The 21,551-nt window shown below is 41.2% G+C and overlaps 1 protein-coding gene across 1 annotated transcript in view; it reads left to right on the top strand.

The window, feature by feature from the left end:
- The window catches only part of DNAH11 (dynein axonemal heavy chain 11), a 312,569-nt gene that overhangs the window by 277,881 nt on the left and 13,137 nt on the right, over positions 1 to 21,551 (top strand). Inside the window, exons 71-76 of the mRNA XM_082472819.1 lie at positions 3,344 to 3,537; positions 4,704 to 4,852; positions 5,703 to 5,830; positions 8,945 to 9,172; positions 14,042 to 14,233; positions 17,394 to 17,513. Of these exons, the coding sequence (XP_082328945.1) occupies positions 3,344 to 3,537; positions 4,704 to 4,852; positions 5,703 to 5,830; positions 8,945 to 9,172; positions 14,042 to 14,233; positions 17,394 to 17,513 (1,011 nt within the window). The remainder of the gene's footprint in view (positions 1 to 3,343; positions 3,538 to 4,703; positions 4,853 to 5,702; positions 5,831 to 8,944; positions 9,173 to 14,041; positions 14,234 to 17,393; positions 17,514 to 21,551) is intronic.

Here is a 21,551-nt window from a genome sequence, read left to right as displayed (position 1 = left end):
GTACATTTCCACAAACATCCACTAGTTTCCCTTTTCTTATTTGGAAGTAAAGGAACTTGTGACCTATTTATGGATGGGAAAGTTGTTAATAAATATGTATAATGTATAGGAGCTTTTGTTAAAGTCGAGGAATATATTGGGTTGGCCAAAAGGTTCATTCATTTTTTTTCCATAAATGGCTCTAGTAGCACTTAGTTGTCTTTAACTTCATTCAAAAACATTTTGTTAGATTGTATGTGACAGCTGTCATATCAGCATGCATTTAAAAAAGAAGACTTATCGGGCTTCCTTGGTGGCGCAGTGGTTAAGAATCTGCCTGCCAGTGCAGGAGACACAGGTTCGAGCCCTGGTCCCGGAAGATCCCACATGCCGCGGAGCTACTAAGCCCGTGAGCCACAACTACTGAAGCCTGCTTGCCTAGAGCCCGTGCTCCGCAACAAGAGAAGCCACCGCAATGAGAAGCCCGCACACCGCAACGAAGAGTAGCTCCTGCTCACCGCAACTAGAGAAAGTCCGGGCGCAGCAACAAAGACCCAACAAAGCCAAAAAGAAACTAATTAATTAAATAAATAATTAATTTAAAAAAAAAGACTTATCAGAATTGGTGAATTTGGGGCTTCCCTGGTGGTGCAGTGGTTGAGAATCCGCCTGCCAATGCAGGAGACACGGGTTCGAGCCCTGGTCTGGGAAGATCCCACATGCCGGGGAGCAACTAAGCCCGTGCGCCACAACTACTGAGCCTGCACTCTGGAGCCCGCGAGCCACAACTACTGAGCCTGCCTGCCACAACTTCTGAATCCCGTGCGCCTAGAGCCCGTGCTCCGTAACAAGAGAAGCAACTGCAATGAGAAGCTCGTGCACCACAACAAAGAGTAGCTCTTGCTCGCCACAACTAAAGAAAGCCGGCATGCAGCAATGAAGACCCAACAAAGCCAAAAAGAAATTAATTAATTTTTAAAAATTGGTGAATTTTTGTGTAGCCATTTTAATATTAAAGATGGAAGAAAAAAAGCAACATTTTCAGCATATTATGCTTTATTATTTCAAGAAAGGTAAAAATGCAACCGAAATGAAAAAAAAAGATTTGTGCAGTGTATGGAGAAGGTGCTGTCACTGATCGAACGTGTCAAAAGTGTTTTGCAAAGTTTCGTGCTGGAGATTTCTCGCTGGACGATGCTCCACAGTCGGGTGGACCAGTTGAAGTTGACAGCGATCAAATCGAGACGTTAACTGAGAACAATCAACATTATACCACGTGGGAGGTAGCCAACATACTCAGAATATCCAAATCAAGCATTGAAAGTCATTTGCTCTAGCTTGGTTATGTTAATTGCTTTAATGTTTGGGTTCTACATAAGTTAAGCAAAAAAAAACCTTCTTGACCGTATTTCCGCAAGCGATTCTCTACTTAAACGTAATGAAAATGTTCCATTTTTAAAACAAATTGTGACGGGCGATGAAAAGTGGATACTGTACAGTAATGCGGAATGGAAGAGATCGTGGGGCAAGTGAAATGAACCACCACCAACCACACCAAAGGCCAGTCTTCCTTCATCCAAAGAAGGTGATGTTGTGTATATGGTGGGATTGGAAGGGAGTGTCTTCTATTATGAGATCCTTCCAGAAAACCAAACGATTAATTCCAACAGGTACTGCTCCCAGTTAGACCAACTGAAAGCAGCACTCGATGAAAAGCATCCAGAATTAGTCAACAGGAAACGCATAATCTTCCATCAGGATAACGCAAGACCGCATGTTTCTCTGATGACCAGGCAAAAACTGTTACAGCTTGGCTGGGAAGTTCTGATTCATCAGCCGTATTCACCAGACATTGCACCTTCAGATTTCCATGTTTACAAAATTCTCTTAACGGAAAAATTTTCAATTCCCTGGGAGACTATAAAAGGCACCTGGAACAGTTCTTTGTTCAAAAAGGTAAAAGTTTTGGGAAGATGGAATTATGAAGTTGCCTGAAAAATGGCAGAAGGTAATAGAACAAAAGGGTGACTACGTTGTTCAACAAAGTTCTTGGGGAAAATGAAAAATGTGTCTTTTATTTTTACTTAAAAAACAAAGGCACTTTTTGGTCAACCCAATGAATAATCTTTTTTCAGTTGACCTGAATCTAGTTTCTTTATTTTGTTTTCTTTTTTATAATATTTCTCTGCTTTTTCAAAATAGTTTTGTTAATTTATACAGCAATATAGTAATTTACTATCATTGTAAAATGTTTAAGCAGAGCAGAATGCTGTAGAGGAAAAAGTGGTAGTATTCTTCAACCCCAATCATCAATCCTTATTCCATTTTTCTGTTAGAAGATCCTATTATTAAAAGTTTATTCTCTGAGGCTCTGGAATTCCTCAGAGATACTCATCATAGGCTAAGTTTCACCCTACTCTTTTTTCTAAAGCAGAAACATTTCTATGTATTAAAAATAAATGTTATTCCTTATTTTTAGTGTGTTTAGATTTTTTTAATATTTGTTTGTTTGTTTGTCTGCGTGGGCTCTCTGCTGCAGCGCACGGGCTTCTCTCTAGTTGTGGCGTGCGGGTTTTCTCTTCTCAAGTTGTGGCGCGCGGGCTTCAGAACACGTGGGCTCTGTAGTTTGCGGTAAGCAGGCTCAGTTGCCCCGTGGCATGTAGGATCTTAGTTCCCCGACCAGGGGTTGAACCCGCGTCCCCTGCATTGGAAGGCGGATTCTTTACCACTGGACCACCAGGGAAGTCCCCTAGGTTTTATTTTTCAATAGAAATTTTAATTAGACTATTACTTTAGAATTATAAGTTCAAGTTCAGTTGCGTATCAGTCAGGCTCTCGGCAGAAAACAAATGGCACATGAAAGTGTGATTTTTCAGAAAAGTTGAACAAAGAGTGTATTTTTATAGTATGGGAATAAAGATGAGGGGACAAACCAGGGATGGGGATGGAAAAAGGTGGAAAAGGGGCAGTTACTGAAACTACTGAGAAATGAAGTTATGGGAGAGAGCCTACCTTTGGAACTGTGGCATTCTGTAAAGAAACATAGCCACTGCCAAACTATGCCACCACAGGAAAGAGCTGGGCAAGAAATACCCTCAACTCTCTTCTCCAACCCTCTTGCCACTGCTTCCTATTGGGTTCCACTGGTGGAACCCAACCAGGCCAGAGACCCAGGGAGCTTTGTTCAAGCCATCCTTAGCAATCACCCTCTTTGCAGGGCAGGAAAGGGTACAGAGTAAATCTAGAGAGGAAACGAACACTATCCAGCACAAGTTACTTACACAGGGTTTGATACATTCATCTTCATCTCAAACTCTAAGCTATCATACACCCCATTCCCATCTGTTCCCCTGCTGTATTACAGGCAGTAGCCCTCATGGAAGCGTTCCAAGGCCTAGACCGAGATGTGGAAGGATCAGCCAAGCAGTGGAGGAAGTGGGCAGAATCCGAGTGTCCAGAAAAAGAAAAGTTACCACAGGAATGGAAGAAGAAAAGTTTAATACAGAAGCTGATTATTTTGAGAGCAGTGCGCCCTGACAGAATGACATATGCTCTCAGGTGGGTGCAGTTAGCACTTTGGGAAATGCAAGTTAACCTAGAGGACACTTGGTCTTAAGGATTAGACGTATCTGGTGGAGGCATTTATGGTTCATGTTCATGAAAAGTGATTCTGCAGACATTTTTACATTGCAATCACTACTTTTGTTCAAATCTGCTGAACATTGAACGGTGTGCTAGTCTGTCGGCCGACTAAGCGTATTCTTCCTGAAAAGCTTAATTCTGAAATCAATAGGGGAAACAGGGAACCTGTGGAAATATTCTAGGAAGAGAGCTGGCAGAGTTCAGAGGCCAGGAACATGCATTATCCAAGTGTGATTCCCATTGTTTTTATTTAGAGCAGCCATTTGGCTCCAAAGATTTTGCACGTCAAACAAAAAATGAATGCCTTTCGTGGATTCACTCATAGTCCTATAACTTTACAACCAACAGGATTTAAAAGCAGAAATGCCTGTCTACATCTTGGTTTAAGTGTCCCTTTCCTTTGCCCTTTTGGCTTCTAAATGGTAATATGGTGCTTAATTCTAATTTGAATTCAACAAAGAGTTCTCAGGTTCCTTCCCTAGAGAGCTGCTTTTTCGTCAGCAGCATTCACTTGCCTAGGTTTTTTCCTTTGTTTTGTCTATTCAGCCAATTTTCCCTTTGCAGAAGCCCCTGCCACACCCTACTTTACAAGTTAATTCTGTTTAGTAGTCCTTACTTTCTCCTAAATCTGATGCTGCTGGCAAATAATCCCTGCTTAATTGAGCTTCCCTGTGTTAGAAACACCCCAAAAAGCATTTGTATATTCATGAGAAGCCCAACAGGCTGGAAAATTGCGCTGTGGCAAATCTAGTGAACTGTTAATAAGTAACGGGGGCTCTGGTAGGGGATTTGGGGGATACAAAGCCATAGGCAGGCAGCTGATGGTTCTAAGAGGAGAGTCTCAGTAGCCCCCCAAAATGGAATGTAGGCTTCTGATTTTCAGGGCTTCTAAAGCAGAGAGGGATTTCACGGACTCAACTGCATAAATCTAGTTTGGATTCATACTGTCATTCTTACAAAACATCTCGTGTCATAAACATAGTTTGCTTCCTTCCCGTGCCTGTGGTTTAAGCTGATTCAAGCTGTGACACTTTTCAAGGTCAGAAGCACTGATCCTGTCTTTGGCATTATTCTTTTTACAGGAATTTCGTGGAGGAAAAACTGGGTGCAAAGTATGTGGAGAGAACCAGATTGGACTTAGTTAAAGCATTTGAAGAAAGCAGCCCAGCCACCCCAATATTCTTCATCCTCTCCCCAGGGGTAGATGCCCTCAAAGACCTAGAGATCCTTGGTGAGTGGACGGATGGGAGGCTGGCCATCCCGCCCTGCCTCTCGCCCATCGCCAACGCAGCCTTCCTTTCAGCTCATAGTTATCTTAGTTGCTTTTTTTTTTCTTTCTCATTTGTTGGAGATTGAGTGTATGGAAAATGTAAGGTTAATAACACTGTAGTCTGGAGAAATGTTTAAATGGAACATTCCTCTGGTTGGCATAATGCAAGTTTCTTTTGTACTGTTCTCCACCTTTTGACTAGATGGGGGCCAGAGGGCAATTTTCTCCATGCTCTTGTAATCTTGTGCCCCCTGTGACTAAATAATGGTCATTAGAGCAAGTCTATTTGATTGTGAAAGGCACTGTCGCTTTGTGCTTTGGATTACTATTCCCCACGACCTGCACGGAGAATTCCAGGTTAATAGAGCTGTGACCTGACTGTGCTGGATTCAAGCACAGCTTCACAAGGTGAGGGGCTCCTGCATTTACCCAATGAGCCAATCCGGTCGAAAAATGATGTGATATCTACCCCATGTTGCTCCTTTTCATGAGGGCAATGCGTTGCTACTCCTGCAAGAGTTTGTAAAGCTCGGTAACAATGCTTGCCATCTATCAAAATGTCAAAAGCTTTATTACCACAAAACCAGAGGAACTGATTTCCATAGGTTTTGCAAATGCTTGTGAGGAGGCAGCTGTTGAGAGCTTGAAATGATGCTTGTTGAAACGACAGAGGTTTAGTTCGGATTCTTCAGGAAAGTGACCTGGAAGGTGGCAGCAGTAACCACAGATGGATGTCGGACCACAGGATTTCAGACTCTTCTCACCTCGCCTTGGTTCACTTTTCCTCTCGCCATGTTGTGTCCTCCCACAGGCAAAAGACTTGGGTTTACAACTGACTCGGGAAAATTCCACAATGTGTCTTTAGGACAAGGTCAGGAGATGGTGGCAGAAATGGCCCTGGAGAAAGCGTCCAGAGGAGGACACTGGGTCATACTCCAAGTGAGTAATTAGGTTTTCCTGAAAACACTGGGAGTGAACATGGACGGGCGGTGCAAAGCACCCCTGCCCAACGGGAATGAGCCTTTCACACAGCACACGGTGATCTGCTGGTGGGGGGCACGGGGTTCTCTCAGCAGTAATGACACCTCCAAGGGTGACAAAGAGCTCTGCTGACAAGGATGACTACCATTTTTTGAGGGATTTTCTAGCGATTGTGTTTTAAAATTTTAAATATTACAGGGAGCCCCATCGTTCTCCTAACTTATGGATATCTGGAACACTCCAATAGTGCTTGAGGACACACTGGCTTGTATGGAATACCAAGACCGTTGTCATAATATCTCTCATTTGCATGTGGCTTTAAAGTTGACAGAGTGTTTTTTCATATCTCATTATGTCACGTAACTCTGACTCTGCCCATAACTAGTTGTGTCGCATTCCCTTTGCTTATAAATTAAGGGGTTGAGTACTTGGTCCCTTTTGCCTTTCTAGGGCTCACATTTTATGGGTCTATGATTCTACAATCCAGTGTCCTTTGGGCTGGTTCCCTTCACTGGGGATTCTAGTGTCAACTGAAAGAAAAAAAAAAAAAAAAAACGGACAACGTGAGAGCTGTGAATTCAGTTTTATTTGGGACTTAATGAGGACTATAGCCTGGGAGACAGCCTCTCAGCTCTGAGGAACTGATCCGAAGAGGTAGCAGGGGAGAGGTCAGTATCTATTTGATTTTGGTGAAGGGGTTACGTGCAGTCAAGCACGCATCTCGGCTGAAGGTTGCCGTTAGCCACAAGGAGCAGATGTTTCCATTCATGACTTTAGTGCTTCTCTAGGTATGAGAGGATGCAAGGAATTGAGTTCCTAAAATTTTCTCCCGAAAATATCTAAGTATCTGAAGGCCTGTTCTACCAGATTTTCCCAGAGCACAGAGTGCCTCATTCCTGATCTCCACCCTGAACTCCTTTCAGGGTGTGTTGAAAGTCAGCGACCGCAGTGGCTAGTGACTTCGTTCTTATAGAACCAGATGGCGAGTGACATTTTTTAGTTTGCACTAGCAAGAATCCAGGAACCAGTGGAGCCCAGGCAAGCTTTAGGGGGCACCTAAGAGCCGAGCAAACTCCAAGCTCACTCCTTCCTCAGCAGGGCGCGCCAGCTGTCTCAGCAAGTCTGGAAATGGCCATTTGATTTGCAGCACAGCGATCCCAAAGGTTCTTATTTATATGTCAGGCTCTTTACTAGGCAACTTGTAGGATACATTATCTCTAATCATCACAGCAAAGTTGCAAGGGTAGGTATTGTCATCCCATTATAAAGGTGAGAAAACTGAGCCTCAGAGTGGTTTGGAGAGCCTCACGGCCACACAGCAGGAAAGTGGCAGAGTCTGCCTGCCAGCAGGCGACGTTCTTTCCGCTAGCCCACACTGCCACCCTCATGCAGATATGACATTGGCCTTCCTTAATGTCTCCAGTATCTGGGGTTGATGCATTTTGCATTTCTGCTTGAAATAAAATTGGATTCACTAAGAAACTGCCCAGTGTCCAAGAAGAATATAACCTTCTGGGAGAGTAAAACCTACTGCTTAGATGAGACTTCAGTATGGAGACTTGGGATGGTGTGTCCCTTCTGAGCCTCACAGAGTCGGATGGGTAATAGTGGAGGTTTTGTTTTTCCAGAGATAGCAGTTGTTGCTGGGTCAGTTGGGTAGATGCTGAGCTCTCCCCACAAAAGAGAACGTTCTTTGCAAGTTCTCATGCATCCAGCGGCTCAGACTGGAGAGAAACTGGGAGGGGTGCAGTCCTCCTCAAGAGAACATAGTAGTCAAAGTAAAATGTTTCTGTTATTTTTATATCTATGCTGCGCTACCCGTTGCCCGCAACCCTCCCCCCGCAAAAAAAAAATGCAAGTTGTAAGTTTTACCATTAAAAAACGTCTCAAAAGACCTTATTTGGTGAAGGATCTCCTTTTGGGTATCTATTTTAGACCTTTGATTTTTGTTTTTAGTGGTAAGCCAGTAACTTAGAATGTAACTTTCACTATTTCTCTCCACACATAGAATAATTGGAGAGGAGAGACTATCCCAGGCTTTTTGGCAGTTTCTGAAGGTTTCTAGGATACATTTGATTGGCAGTTAAAAGAGAAGCATTCTTTGAAGAATGAGAAGCCCAGCATGATAGGAACTTGTTATATTGTTTATAATTTACATTAAATTCTGTCAGCGTAGGCAGATGATATGTATGCACATGTTAATGAGTTCCTAACCAAACTCTGCGCTGGTCAATTACTATGATCAGAGATAGCCCCTCTAAGGATATTTAGCTAGCGTTTTATCAAAAACCCACACTCCAGAGAAAGCTATTACTAAGGTAGCAGACTGGCACTATCTTTGTCTCAGATGCACACCAGATGATTTGTGAATTAATATAATGGAAAAAAAATCATTTTTCATGGGCAAAATGGGTGGTTTTCAAGATATGTGTATTGGCTAAAAATGTTGCACAAACATTGCTACCCTTGGACAAATGGCCGCAAGAATCTAGCCAGTCTCAAAGCCTGTATCCTCAAGAATGGTTCCCAGGCTGGATTCCAAAGAGTGCCAGTGTACAACGATGGCTCACTTGGAGATTTTTCTGTTCCCTGACTCCAAAGTCACTGTTAAAATATTTTTACGTTTGTTTCATATACTAATGAGTAGGAGTTTGAGTAGAGGAGATTTCCGTCAGTAACAATGAAGTAGTGGATCAGGTGCATTTCTAGCCTTTAGTTTTTATACTTGATTAAACTAACCCAGATAAGTCTTAGTAATTGAGTTTGAACTGTAACAAAGAAAAGTATCAAGAACTCCATCTCAGAAGTGATTGGCGGATGTTGGAAGTAGGTGAGTGTGTTAGAAGGAGATTTTGTTTTACAAAGACAGACTGTAGTGATTTGGAGCACTTGATGTGTTCAGTGTTCAATTCTGTCTTGGTTTATTTTTTTCCCTAATGCGCTAATAAAGGAAACTTTAAATCGTGGTTCTCTGAGTTTTCAACTCATTCATATACAGGAAAACGTTGTAATCCTATAATTTAAGTAATGTACTTCAGTCTCACAGGAATTCTAAACCATGCTGTTTTTCAGAATGTCCATTTGGTAGCCAAGTGGCTCGGAACCTTGGAGAAACTCCTTGAAAGATTCAGCCAGGGAAGCCACAGAGATTACAGGGTTTTCATGAGTGCTGAGTCTGCACCTACACCAAATGAACATGTCATCCCTCCAGGACTCCTGGAAAATTCCATCAAGATTACTAATGAGCCCCCCACAGGAATGCTGGCCAATTTGCATGCTGCTCTCGACAACTTTGATCAGGTAAGAAAGCAGAAGCAGCCTGGTCTGACACTGAAGTCAGGGTCTTCTCACAAGACTGTGAGACCTAAAACCACAGCCACATGTGTACAGTGAATGAACCACGTAACTTTTTGAGGAGCTTGCTTATTGAAGACAAACATGGCAGACTAGTATCTCTAACCATAGAAAGAGAAAAAGCCATTGTTCTTATTGACGTCGTTGATGAAGAATTGATGACAATAATGATGACGTGGCAGGAGTTTTAGTATACTACTTAATATTTTGATCTGGTTTTGATATTAGTAAATGTACAGCCCTTCTTTTTAGATTATATCCATCCTGCCTTCATGTTTATATTTTCATGTCCTTCCAAAATAAAACAAATAAATTAGTACCTTTATAAATTAATGATAGTTCTATTACCATTAGTCTCCTTGTTCAAATGACCACATCTGTCTGTGTCATAATCAAGCCTGTCAGCTTCCTTTGTTGCTATTTCTCTGAGCTCCCATTCCTTCCTCTAATTTCTTAGAAATCCTTGGTAAACAGCATTCTTATTAGGAGAAGTAGAATAAGCCCGAAAGAGGAAACACATATGATTTGGTGATAAATATCAGCCTCCTGTTAGAAATGTTATTACACTCTATGAAACATGCCCACATGCTTAACTTTTTCTCTAGGTTCCTCTGGGCTAAGATGAGAAAACCAACATTATGAAGGCATTAAAATAATTGGCCACCTAAGAATATAGTTTTGAAGAATACAATTAATTGCTCAATTCAATAATTGAGTAGTTTGTGCCTGTTTACACAATGGGCTGTGTAAACAAAAGGCACTCAAAAACTCTTGTTGAGTCTTACATGTTTGAAATATCCTTTTTTGCGAACTAAGACAGGCATGTATTTTATCATCCCTCAATTTATAATTCCTGGCCATTTGTGACATTCTCAAGCTCTCTCTCAAAGTAAGTACAAAAGAGAAGTTTGACGTATTTAAATAGGATTTATCCAACTTCCCAGAACAATTGTCTTTATTTGTGAAAAGTGAGCAGTTCATGAGTAAATAGGCTTCAGCCTAATTGTCCTTCAGCTTTTTTTTGGTAAGCACCTCTCTGACAATCTGATGAAACTATGGATACTCTCCCCAGGGAAATGCGCACTAAAAAAAATTGTTGCATACAATCATAGGGATGACCAGATCCCCCAAAGCCTATGCATGAATTCCTTCCCCAGTTAAGAACAGCATGTTCTAGTTTATTTATGAAAGTATCAGGGTTTTTTTTTTACTGCCACTTGGAAAACCCCTTACAATAATTGGTTACATTTATTGAAAAAAGTCTTAAGAACTTCAGGGGGAATATTTCTTATCTACTGGAAAGGCTCCTCTGAAATATTAAGATTAAATCTGTTCATAAGTAGCAAAAGCAAAGCTAATCAATGTGATTCACTAAATAAACTTTCCATCAAACCTATTTTAGCCGAAACCTAAGATTTTAAAGCTTTGTGACCACCTAGAGGGGTGGGATAGGGAGTGTGGGAGGGAGATGCAAGAGGGAGGAGATGTGGGGATATATGTATACATATAGCTGATTCACTTTGTTATACAGCAGAAACTAACACACCATTGTAAAGCAATTATACGCCAATAAAGATGTTTAAAAAAAAAGATTCTAAAGAAATCTAAAAATTTTAAGAGTCTTTTATGAATGCTGAACTGTTATTATGTTAGAAAAAAATGTGGGTTTTATTCAGATTATGTAATTCAAGGGTACTAGCCTGTGCTCCCTGGCTATCTGTGTGTAGGTTTCTAGAACCCTTTTATCAGTTAGAATTATGGCTGGCTATTTATGAAGGAAGTACAAAACAACAGTGGCTTAAACAAGGTTAAAAAAGGTATTTCTGCCACTGAGAATTCAGGAGCTAGGTCATTCAGAGCTCCTTTGTGTCACCACAAAGTTGTCATCAACCCAGTTTGCTTACATTTCACCATTTCTAGGATGGGCTTGCCGTGGTCCCAAGTGGCAGTGAGGGTGGCAGCTCCCATAGCTGTGTTCCAGAAAGTAGGACGAGAGAAGGAACAAAGAAGATGACAAAGGGAACATGTTTGCTTTCTTGTAAAGATTCATTCTGCAAGTTAATACACAATACTTCTTTCAACTTATTGGTCAAACTAATTCACACTGCATTACCTAGCTGCAAGAGAGGCTGGAAAAGTAAATCTACCTTGGGCAGTGTATGCCCAGCTAAAAGTCAGCAGGAAGGCACTTTAGGGCGGGCAGATAGTGGTCTCCATCACAGACCTCCTCCTTTCCCAAGTCTCCTTGTATCATCCTGGATGTTCTGTGTCGCTGCCGTGGCCCTATCTTGCTGAAGCCTGTGACGTGGACAGAGGGTGATGAATGCTATCTACCTGGGTTCTCATTTGGGTTAGGTAAATGGGTCCCAGTTGTTCCTGCTGCCTGGCTGCCCTTCTTAGATGAGAAAAGCACCTAAGGAATCTAGACAAGTTAACTGTTCTGTTTAGGTATTTTCATTTTTCATGCTTTGATTTTCAAGTCAAATTAAATCTGTGTTCTTAATCTTCTCCCCAAGTCAGAATTTATCCTCAAATTTTGACATGTGTATTCATAGCGAACAAAGTGCATTTAATACTGATCCTTTATTACCTTGAACATTCTAGAATATTTATGTAAATATGATCAGTAAGTGACCGAGATGTAAAGAACCTTTTCTTTAGGATGCTGTCTACCTAACCCTCTTTCAGCTCAGTAGCGCTGCCTCTTGAAGAAGATGTCATAAATGTTTGGGCTCCCTTCATCCCCAGATAACCAGATTTTTGAAGCAAGAATGTAAATTTCTTGTTCTGTAAGATTTGCAGCAGAAACAAATAATGGTAATTGTGCATGTAAAATTGGCATCAGTGTGCATGCAACACTGTTATGCGTGTGTGGATGCCTGTTCTCTGTTCACAATGCTGTTTGTATATTTTCTGATACAAACACTTGATCACTTGCTTTGTAAAAATACAGTTGACCTGAAATGTAGAATGTTAGGTAGACTCATATTTTTCTTAGGAATGCCTGATTCACATTTTCTTCTAATGTCATTTATATTATCAGAGCGTAATGAAATGGGCATTGACTTATGATTTTGGTTTTTTTAGCAGTGAGGCTAAAATTAGGTCAGTTATATGAAGTATATAGATGGAAAGAACGTACTAACTGTAGTACTTGGGTTTTCTGTGGACTATATGTAATTCAGGGAGGGTGTTAGGTGACTTGTTAGATCATAAAATTTTGTCACTTCTATTTGGTCTCCTAGAAATTTCTGCCTTTCAAAAGCAATGTATTTTTATATCCTTCAACATTAATGCCAATTATATGGTTTCTCTTTTCTTCTTTCACAAGCTTGCCTTTTACTTGATGTTTAGTTGTGGAAAAGTTATTTGTAATGATTGTATATTTTTAAGCCCCGTAAATTTCCTAGAAGTGGCCTAGTCATTTAGAATAACCTAGTGATTTAGTTGAGTCAGCACTGTATGTGGCCTGGCCAATTCTAGAACTATATTTGGTGGTAACCCTGGATTCTGATGAAAGCGATACAGAAAGAAACTAAAATGCTCTTCTGGTCCCGGACCAAGAGAACAAATCTGGGCTTGGTTTAGACTTTTACTGAAAGGCCTCTGGGAGGCCAGATCTGAGCTCCCACCCCAAACGGGCTAAGTATATTTTGTATTAGAGATGCCCACATTGTCAGATCCATTTAAATGTAGACCGGGTGTAATTTGACCGTTGTAGAGGACAAGGCAGGAAGGTGCTCTTTTGGCCTCACCTTCCTCCGCTGCCCACCATCAGCTGAAGGACTCATCCTCAGTTTTTCCTTGTTTGCCTCACAGGACTGCCAGATTTGAGAACGGGTAAAGTACTACCCTTAAGACACAGATGGCTGTTTTTCCCCTTTTAATTTTATGGCTTTTGGGGCCATAACCGTATCAGTGTAGCATACCAGGTTTCCCTCTGCATTTGCAAAAAAAAATCTTACAGATCTACTCTACAGGGCATATGTTTTCCAATCTTCCATATGCTGTTCTGTCATTCCAACAGTGAATTTTATTTTCAGTTCATTGGAAGAAAACCGTTTGTCGTGGTGGTTGTATTAGTCAAGGGACAGTACAAAATTATAGTGATTCACACAAGATAATCTCTCACACGCAATTGGCAGCTCTGGTGCATGAGATCAGCCACACACTCAAGCTTGTGGTGCCTCCACCATACCTAACTCACAGCTTCCAAGTCGTCCAATCATCATCATTTGTAGCTCACAGGAAAGGGAAGAGAACAACCACCAGACCAAGCAATTCCCCTTTAAGCAAGTGATGTGAAAGTTGCATACGTCACTTCTGCTCAAACTCCGTTGGCAAAAACTTGGTCACATGGCACATCTGGCTTCAAGAGGGGCTGGGAGATTGTTTTTTGATGCGTGGCTGTGTGCCCAGATAATCGGTATTACTATGGAACCAGGAGGAATGGAGAATTGGCATTAACTTATATTCTGCTACAGTGATGAAATTAAGATGATGGCCTTTTGTCAAACAGATTGTACAAGAACATTTTTGCAGGGGAAATTGATGTCAGGCAGTATTACCACTGGCAAAATGAATTGTCTCATTTTCTAGTGAAACAGAAGAATAATTGAAGCAAAATAAAAGCATTCCTCTTAAATCAACAGACTGGCAAATGCCAGTCTCCTGTTATTCTCTCCTAGCTTAAAACTGCACGTTACCTCTGTCCTAGGTCTCCCTCAAAGTCCTCTGCAAGATGATTGAAAACTCAGACCCTTGCCCTTGGAAACCATACGGACGGATGATCAAACATTCTTTCTTTTCTCCCAGGATACACTTGAAGTGTGCTCCAAGGAGCAGGAGTTTAAAAGCATCCTCTTCTCTCTGTGCTACTTCCATGCCTGTGTTGCTGGGAGACTGAGGTTTGGCCCCCAGGGCTGGAGCCGCAGCTATCCGTTCAATTCTGGAGACCTCACCGTCTGTGCCAACGTCCTCTACAACTACTTAGAGGCAAACCCTAACGTAAGTGCCAGTGGTCAGATAACCTCTTCCGAGGAGTGTACTGAATCTGTCAGTCTTTGGGCACTATCAAAATGGACCATAATTTCTCTTTCGAAGCTGTTATTGAAATAGCTGACACTACATATGCATCCTCTGCCAAGTGTGAGGTTTTACAACAGTGGATGCTCGAACTTTATAAGATGGGTCAAACCAGTTCTACATCAGCAGCTTAGTGCAAAAAAAAAAAAAAATGTCCTTCATTATGTTAACAAAAACAGTGGTTTACATGTGCATGTATGCCAGATTCATTAGGCAGGTAATGAAGCATTTGCACAAATGTAATTACATACAGCAATTCTGACAGTTCATAACACTGCATTAATAATCACTACAATTAGTTCTGATGATGGAAGCAATTTACAGCACGTCACATGTATAAATAATGGTGCATTTCCTGCATATGTCATTATTATGTATTAAGGATGCCACCTTGTTGTGACTTTTTTAGTAATGTTCCCCTTGATTTGAAGTTAAAGGTAGATGAATGATTTTATTTCGTAGCTAAAATGTGTTCTACAGATGGGAACGGGAACGCTTCATCAAGAACATTTGTGTAAACTCTTACAAACTCAGTGACTGGATTTCAAAAAGGATGAATCATTTGTAAGGATTTTCTGGCTTAGTCCTCATAAGGGAAACTTTTTCCATTAAGTTAAATCTGTTAAAATCGAGGTATGTTTGTCAGAACCAACTAGGCATGGTGCTTTAGGCCACACTTTCTATTAAAGGGCCTTTAAAACCATTCAACCATGTTTCTATGTATAAATGGTTCTTTTTTGTTCTTTTGGTAATTATTGTTATTTTTGTTATCAAAGTTTTCTCAAGCTTTGAAGATGGTTTGACTGCTATCTGAATATGTACACTTTGTATATAACATGGGTGTGTTCTCCCAAGGAACACATTTTGAATAAGTTGTATCCAAGATAAATGGCTTTAATATGGTACGTGATCACTATTCCATATCTAGCATTTTTTTAAATTTATGAAATTCACTTTGAGCATATTTTGACCGTTCTAGTAAATACTAGTTTGTGTTGATCTTAGCACATTTTGTTTAAAATGTTGCAGGTAGAATTGACTATTGTAATAGTTCTGGAGAGTTCTGGGCAGAAAATGAAATAGACCACTGAGTACTTTTATTCAAGTCCTTCATTACTGTCCCAGGAGGCTGAGGCCAGGAATATTATCCTGTTTCAGCTGGACCCTGTACACAGTTGAGGTAGGAATGAAGGGCAGCAAGAGAGGGATTGACTCATGCTTCTCTCCGGCTCTCACATCCCGAGGCTTGGCAACACCAGTTGGCCGATTGAATCGTGCTATGTCCTGCTGCTTCTCCCACGGGTGTTCCAGCATCAAGACAGCTTTAGGTTTTAAACACGCGCTCTTGTGTCTTAGATGTCTTGACCCAAGTCATTCACCACACATCACATCACGAAGCAAGTTAGTTAGATCTGGGAATTAAGCTGACATGCCCACATAGTTTGGTTGTACAAGATGTCCTTTTCAGGAAGGTATATGTGTAAACTTGGAAGTAGGCAGATGATAGATGATATTTCAAGTCATGAGATTAGATGAGATCATCAAGGTTACAGAGTATAATTGAGAGATCTAAAGATTACGTCTTAGGGAATGCCAACATTTAACTATTATAAGAACTTCGATATTTTTCCATATGAATTTCGTTAAGTCTCACCATATGGAAATTCTTGAATGTCAAGGTTGGAAGACTTTAATTGAAAACATCATTTGGTTGTTTACACTTAAGGTTGGGGATGGGGCTATGTAACATCTGACTTTGGTTTTACCAAGCCTAGAGGGAGTAGGAAGAAAAACTGTTATTCTGTAGCAGTACCTTTCTCCCACCCTGTGGGGTACAGTTTGGGGGACATGCCCAAGAAGACCTCTACTGAGTAACAACAAGTTCACATTTTTTTCAGGCTGTATCACTGTGCCAAGGGAAGGGTTACAAAAAAAAAAAAAAAAATAGAATATGTAAAAAACAAAGATCAAGATTTGTGGGAAGAAAATCAATTATTGAGAAGAATAGATCCCTAGCTGATTAGAATCTTGAGGGAGCTGTATATCAGATAATAATGTATAGCAGGCATTAATTAAATGCGATCAGAGAAATAAAGTTAAGAGGTCTCTGTTTCCCATCCATTTCTGTTCTATGGGAGGTAGTCCATGGCATGGTTGAGAGAGCATGGTACAGTGTAGCCACTATAATTTTTCATTCACATCAAAGTGGCTTAAAAGAAAGACGTATTTGAGGTTCATTTATTCAAATTCAACTAAAGTTGTAGCAAGTACATTGGAATAGTTGAAGCAATTTTACTTGTTCTGTCACATCATGCAACAAATGAAGGCTATAATTAAGTTTTTATTGAACTGTTGGAAGGCAGTATACTGCCCCCGAGGGTACAAAGGTTTCTGTCTAGAAAGGCTTCATCACAAACTGGCATGTTTTGCAAACCCAGAGGAAGCTAAAGGGTAGCAAAGAGGGGCTTCAAACCCTGCGAAGCCAGATAAAGAGGAGATACGGTGATTCCTTGAATAAAACATACTACAGTCATTAGTTACAGCACTTGGAACAGTCATGGAGGCCAGTTATGCCGTAAACCGAGCCCTCAATCTGTGGCAAACGGCTTGGTTTGCCTGGACTTTTGGAAGGTGATGGAATTCTAAGTAACAGCCCAAATTCAAATTGTATAGGTTTTTCTTTCTTTTCCCTGATTTAGATCATAAAACCTGGTATAAATCAGATCATAAAAATGTCATCCCTCAAAGGTCCTATGAACCAACACCCTCTTGTGGTTTTTAGATGAGGTGTTGAATGTGTAAACCTTAACTGCATGACATGTTCTAGGAGTAATCCGGTTTGCTTTAAAATCTTCATTGAAAGCTTAGCTTCATTAAGAGCTCACTGAATGTATTAAAACACACTGAAAAGAATTCTCAGCCAGTTCAATCCTGGCAATTCAGACAATTCCTGAACCTCTTTTAAATGCTCCTATTGGTGGGGGCTTGTAGAGAGGCACTTGCTGCTGATTGACTGTTCGGAGGCAGGTGCCCCGAACCCGGAAGTGAACGTTTGCATGATTCCCCTCCCCTCTCCCGCCAGGTCCCATGGGAAGACCTCCGTTACCTCTTTGGTGAGATCATGTACGGGGGCCACATCACAGATGACTGGGATCGCAAACTGTGTCGGGTGTATTTAGAAGAATTCATGAATCCCTCTCTGGTAAGACATTTTTTAAGTCATTTCACAGAGGAGAAAGTTCTAGTAAGATTCTTTTTTAACTTTTTATTTTATATTGGAGTAGCGTTGATTAACAATGGTGTGTTCGTTTCAGGTGTACAGCACAGTGATTCAGTTATACATACACACGTTTTCTATTCTTTTTAAAATTCTTTTCCCGTTTAGGTCGTTACATCATATTGAGAGGAGTTCCCTGTGCTATACAGTAGGTCCTTGTTGGTTATCCATTTTAAATATGGCAGCGTGTGCATGTCAATCCCCTAACTATCCCTTCCGCCCACCCTTCCCCCCTGGTAACCATAAGTCCGTTCTCTAAGTCTGTGAGTCAGTTTCTGTTTTGTAAATAAGTTCGTTTGTATCATTTTAAGTGATAGTTTGCTTTCTCTAAGAATTTTTTAAACTGATTTCACTATGTAAATAATTCTTGAATGTTATTGAGGATTCTTGGCCTTTTGTGAGTATATTCTGGCCCACCTTCCGGGGAGTTTGGAAGTTTGTTAGAAGTGTAGGATCTTGGGCCCCATCTCAGACCCATAGAATCCGAATCTGTGTTTTAGCAGGACACCTTCCTGCCACCACCGCAGGTGGTTTCTGTGCCCACATGAAGCACTGTCCCATGCACAGACTCACTGGATCTCTGAGATAACCCCGTGAGGTACGCAGAACTGACACTGTCACCCCATTTTATAGACAAAGAGACTGGGTCACGGTGATTTGCCCCAGGTCACCCAGTTATCCCAGGCAGGGACTGTAGCCAGATGTATTGATTTCAATTTTCAATTCAGCGGCTCTGATGTAAGTGAAATCTATAGTTTTTTCTCTGGCACAGAAGCCATGGAGTATTCTAAATTTTGATCACTAACTCCTAACTAAATATGTGCTCAAGAAAACTGCGATGATGTGAGAGGGCAGTTCTTCCTTCTGTGAGGAAGGGGCAGAGCCCCCTTGTACTGGAGTTTAAAGAGGCCAGGTACCCTTTTCCCATTTCTCATCTTACTAGCCCTATGTCTGTGTACACCAACACACCCACATGATTTGTGATTGGTGCTGGGTTTTCTGGAAAAAGCACTCAGTCCTTGTTTTCCATACTGAAGCAGCTGAAAGTGGTGGCATACTTTTCTCATGCCTCTCTCTAAAGGTTTCCAGGTTCATGGCCATTGCCTGATTATTTCTTGGAAACCCAAGGCACCCTCCACCGTGCCATCTCTACTCCCACTTGGGCAAGACACCAACTGTGTTTAGAGCAGTGCCATGTATTTTTTTAAAAAATAGTTTGAGCAACCTCCTGTTTATAATTTCTTGAGAACTTCATCTCCTAAAAGCATTATGCCTTCCTCAAGTCCATTTTGAGAATACAATCATGTATTAGAAAACATGGTGTACTGTAGTCTCATATAGAAAATTGAGGACAGATATTTTGTTACTTTTAATAATGTTAAACAATTTGGGGACAAGGCAGGAAAAAAAAAAAAAGACTTTCTTGCCATGTGACCATTATTTGTTTCTTTTGACTGTGAGTCTCCTGGTCTTTCCTTAGTTCTAATGAGCGAGGTTTCACGGGTCAGAAAGACACTTTCAATTTAGCACGATTGGAAGTCACTCCTCAGAAGAGGTCTGGGAGCAGGTTACCATGGAGATGGGAAAGATAAACAGGGTCGGGTGTGCTACCTTTACAGAGGCTGATTTCTCTGAATGATGGTGGAGGTCAAGGGGCAGAGCGACAGACTCACTCTGCTTTTCCCTCTCTGGTTCTGGCCTGAGGATGAGGAGTGAATTACTGTTGCCAACCGAGACAGTCCATTAACCTTCACAAGCCTGAACTTCCATTCACATAACTGTAAAATAAATATAGATGATGCAACCTGAGGGGCATCTCTGGTGTGTGCATTAGCCCTTCAGAAATTTAGGTACCTGCCCTTCCATGCCGCTCTGGTGAGGTTTTCAGGATGGAGATGCTCATTTGCAGTCTTGCAGCCTCACCAGAAAGCGCTACCGTGTCAACTCACCAGAGGAAGTTAAAACACTGACTGGTTTGGTGGCAGAGACTGCAAAATCCCAGTTATTTTGTTCTCATACAGATGTTTCCTGCTCATGCTGTTTACGTTATTAGGAACTTAAGCTAACACTTCAGCATCTGCAGGATGTCTTTTTGCCACTCCTCACATTGGTTAACTTATTTGGCAATTAGTGTCTTTGGTTGCATGGGCACGTGGTCAGACCTTGGAATGCTTTCAGTGGCTTTGTCCTGTTAGGAGGATGAATGAGCTTCTTGTTGGGTAAATGACACGGCATTTAGAGAGGGTTCCCCAACGGCAATGTGCTTGGGAGGGCTCCTGGCCAAAGTGAGGGAATTATAATTAATATTCTTCTCTCATGTAAGGTGCATACTTGGCAATGCTAGACAAGTAATACAGTAAATTACTTTTGGAAAATAAGGTATCAGGTCACCTGAAAGTTGTAATATATTAACAGCTTAAAAGTTGGGCTTTGAAGTCAAACAAAATGACAAAAAAAGCTCGGGTTCAAATTCAGTTCTCCCTTGTGTTTGCTGTGCAATTTTAGATACATCACGGAACCTGAGCCTCTGTTTATTCATTTGTGAAATTAGGGTACACAGTAGCAGTCACTCACCATCCTCTCCTCCTCAACCTGCCCCACTCCCCAGCCCCAGGCGACCACTAATCTTTCTGTCTCTATAGATTTGCCTAATCTGGACATTTCATATAAATGGAATCAGACAGTATTGGGCCTTTTGTGTCTGACCTCTTTCACTTAGCATGTTTTCGAGGCTCATCCATGTTATAGCATGTATCAGTACTTCATTCCTTTTAAGGGCCAAATAATATTCCATTGTATCGATACACTATTTTATTTATCTGTTCATCAGTTGATGGATATTTGGGTTGTTTCCACTTTGGGGCTACTATGAATAACGCTGCTTTAAATATTCATATATGTGTTTGCATGGACATACATTTCCACTTCTTTTGGGTATATACATAGAAATGAAATTATTGGATCATATGGTAACTCTATGTTTAATGTTTTGAGGAACCACCAAACTGTTTTCCAAAGTGGCTGCATCATTTTATATTCCCACTGGCAATATACGTGGGTTCCGTTCTCTCCACAGCCTCGCGGTGGGTGTGAAGTGGTATCACATTGTAGTTTTGTTTTGCATTTCCCTGAAGACTAATGATGTTGAGCATCTTTTCCTGTGCTTATTGGTCACTTGTGTGTCTTCTTTGGAGACATGTTAATTTAGAACTACCGATTCTTCGAGGCGTAACAATAACCTTATCAAACAGCCCTCCCCCAAAGGCAAGGCAGGTGGCCACGGTGCAGAGTTAGGGTCCCATCAGCAAGAAGCAGCTTTTCATAAAAGCCTCTCAGTGGGATGGGAGAAGGCTTGGATTTAGAATCAGGATTCCCAGAGCTCCATGAGTATGGTGACATCTTCACAGATTTCTTAAAGAGAACAGAAGTCTCTGTGTGAACTAAGCCTTGCTTATCAAGCTTCACTTGTTTGACATCATAGTAGGAACTTACAGTAGGACATTCTCAGGTTTTGTTTTTCCTTCTAGAAAATTAGGGTGTACTTGAGATAATCATGTCTGTTTCTAGGGCACAGGAAAGACTAAAACGAACCTTTGTAAAAGGCTGCTATGTGCCTAGCTATTTGCATACATTGTCGTTAAATTGTCATGGCCACAATCTTTAGGTTGCTATTAGGATCCCCATTTTACCGATGAGATTGAAACTCAGATAAACTGCCATTTTTTTAAGACCACCAAATCATTCAGCCGGGGGAAACTGAACCAGATCTGTCTGGCTATAAATCTAGCCCTTCCTGTTGACTTTGCTGTTTTCCTTTGCTTTGCTCATTGCCCAGCGTGGGGGAGGCACTCTTCACTTATTTGTAAACAGACTGCCTAATTGTCTTTCCAGAAAGCATGGACCATTTGCACTCCCACCAGCATTCTATGAATATGCACTCAAACAAATGTCCAGTCCCCAGGC

This window comes from Balaenoptera physalus (assembly GCF_965194825.1).
Source record: "Balaenoptera physalus genome assembly, chromosome: 8".
In the NCBI taxonomy this organism is placed as follows: Eukaryota; Metazoa; Chordata; class Mammalia; order Artiodactyla; family Balaenopteridae; genus Balaenoptera; species Balaenoptera physalus.
This window is presented reverse-complemented; position numbering and strand designations above follow the sequence as displayed.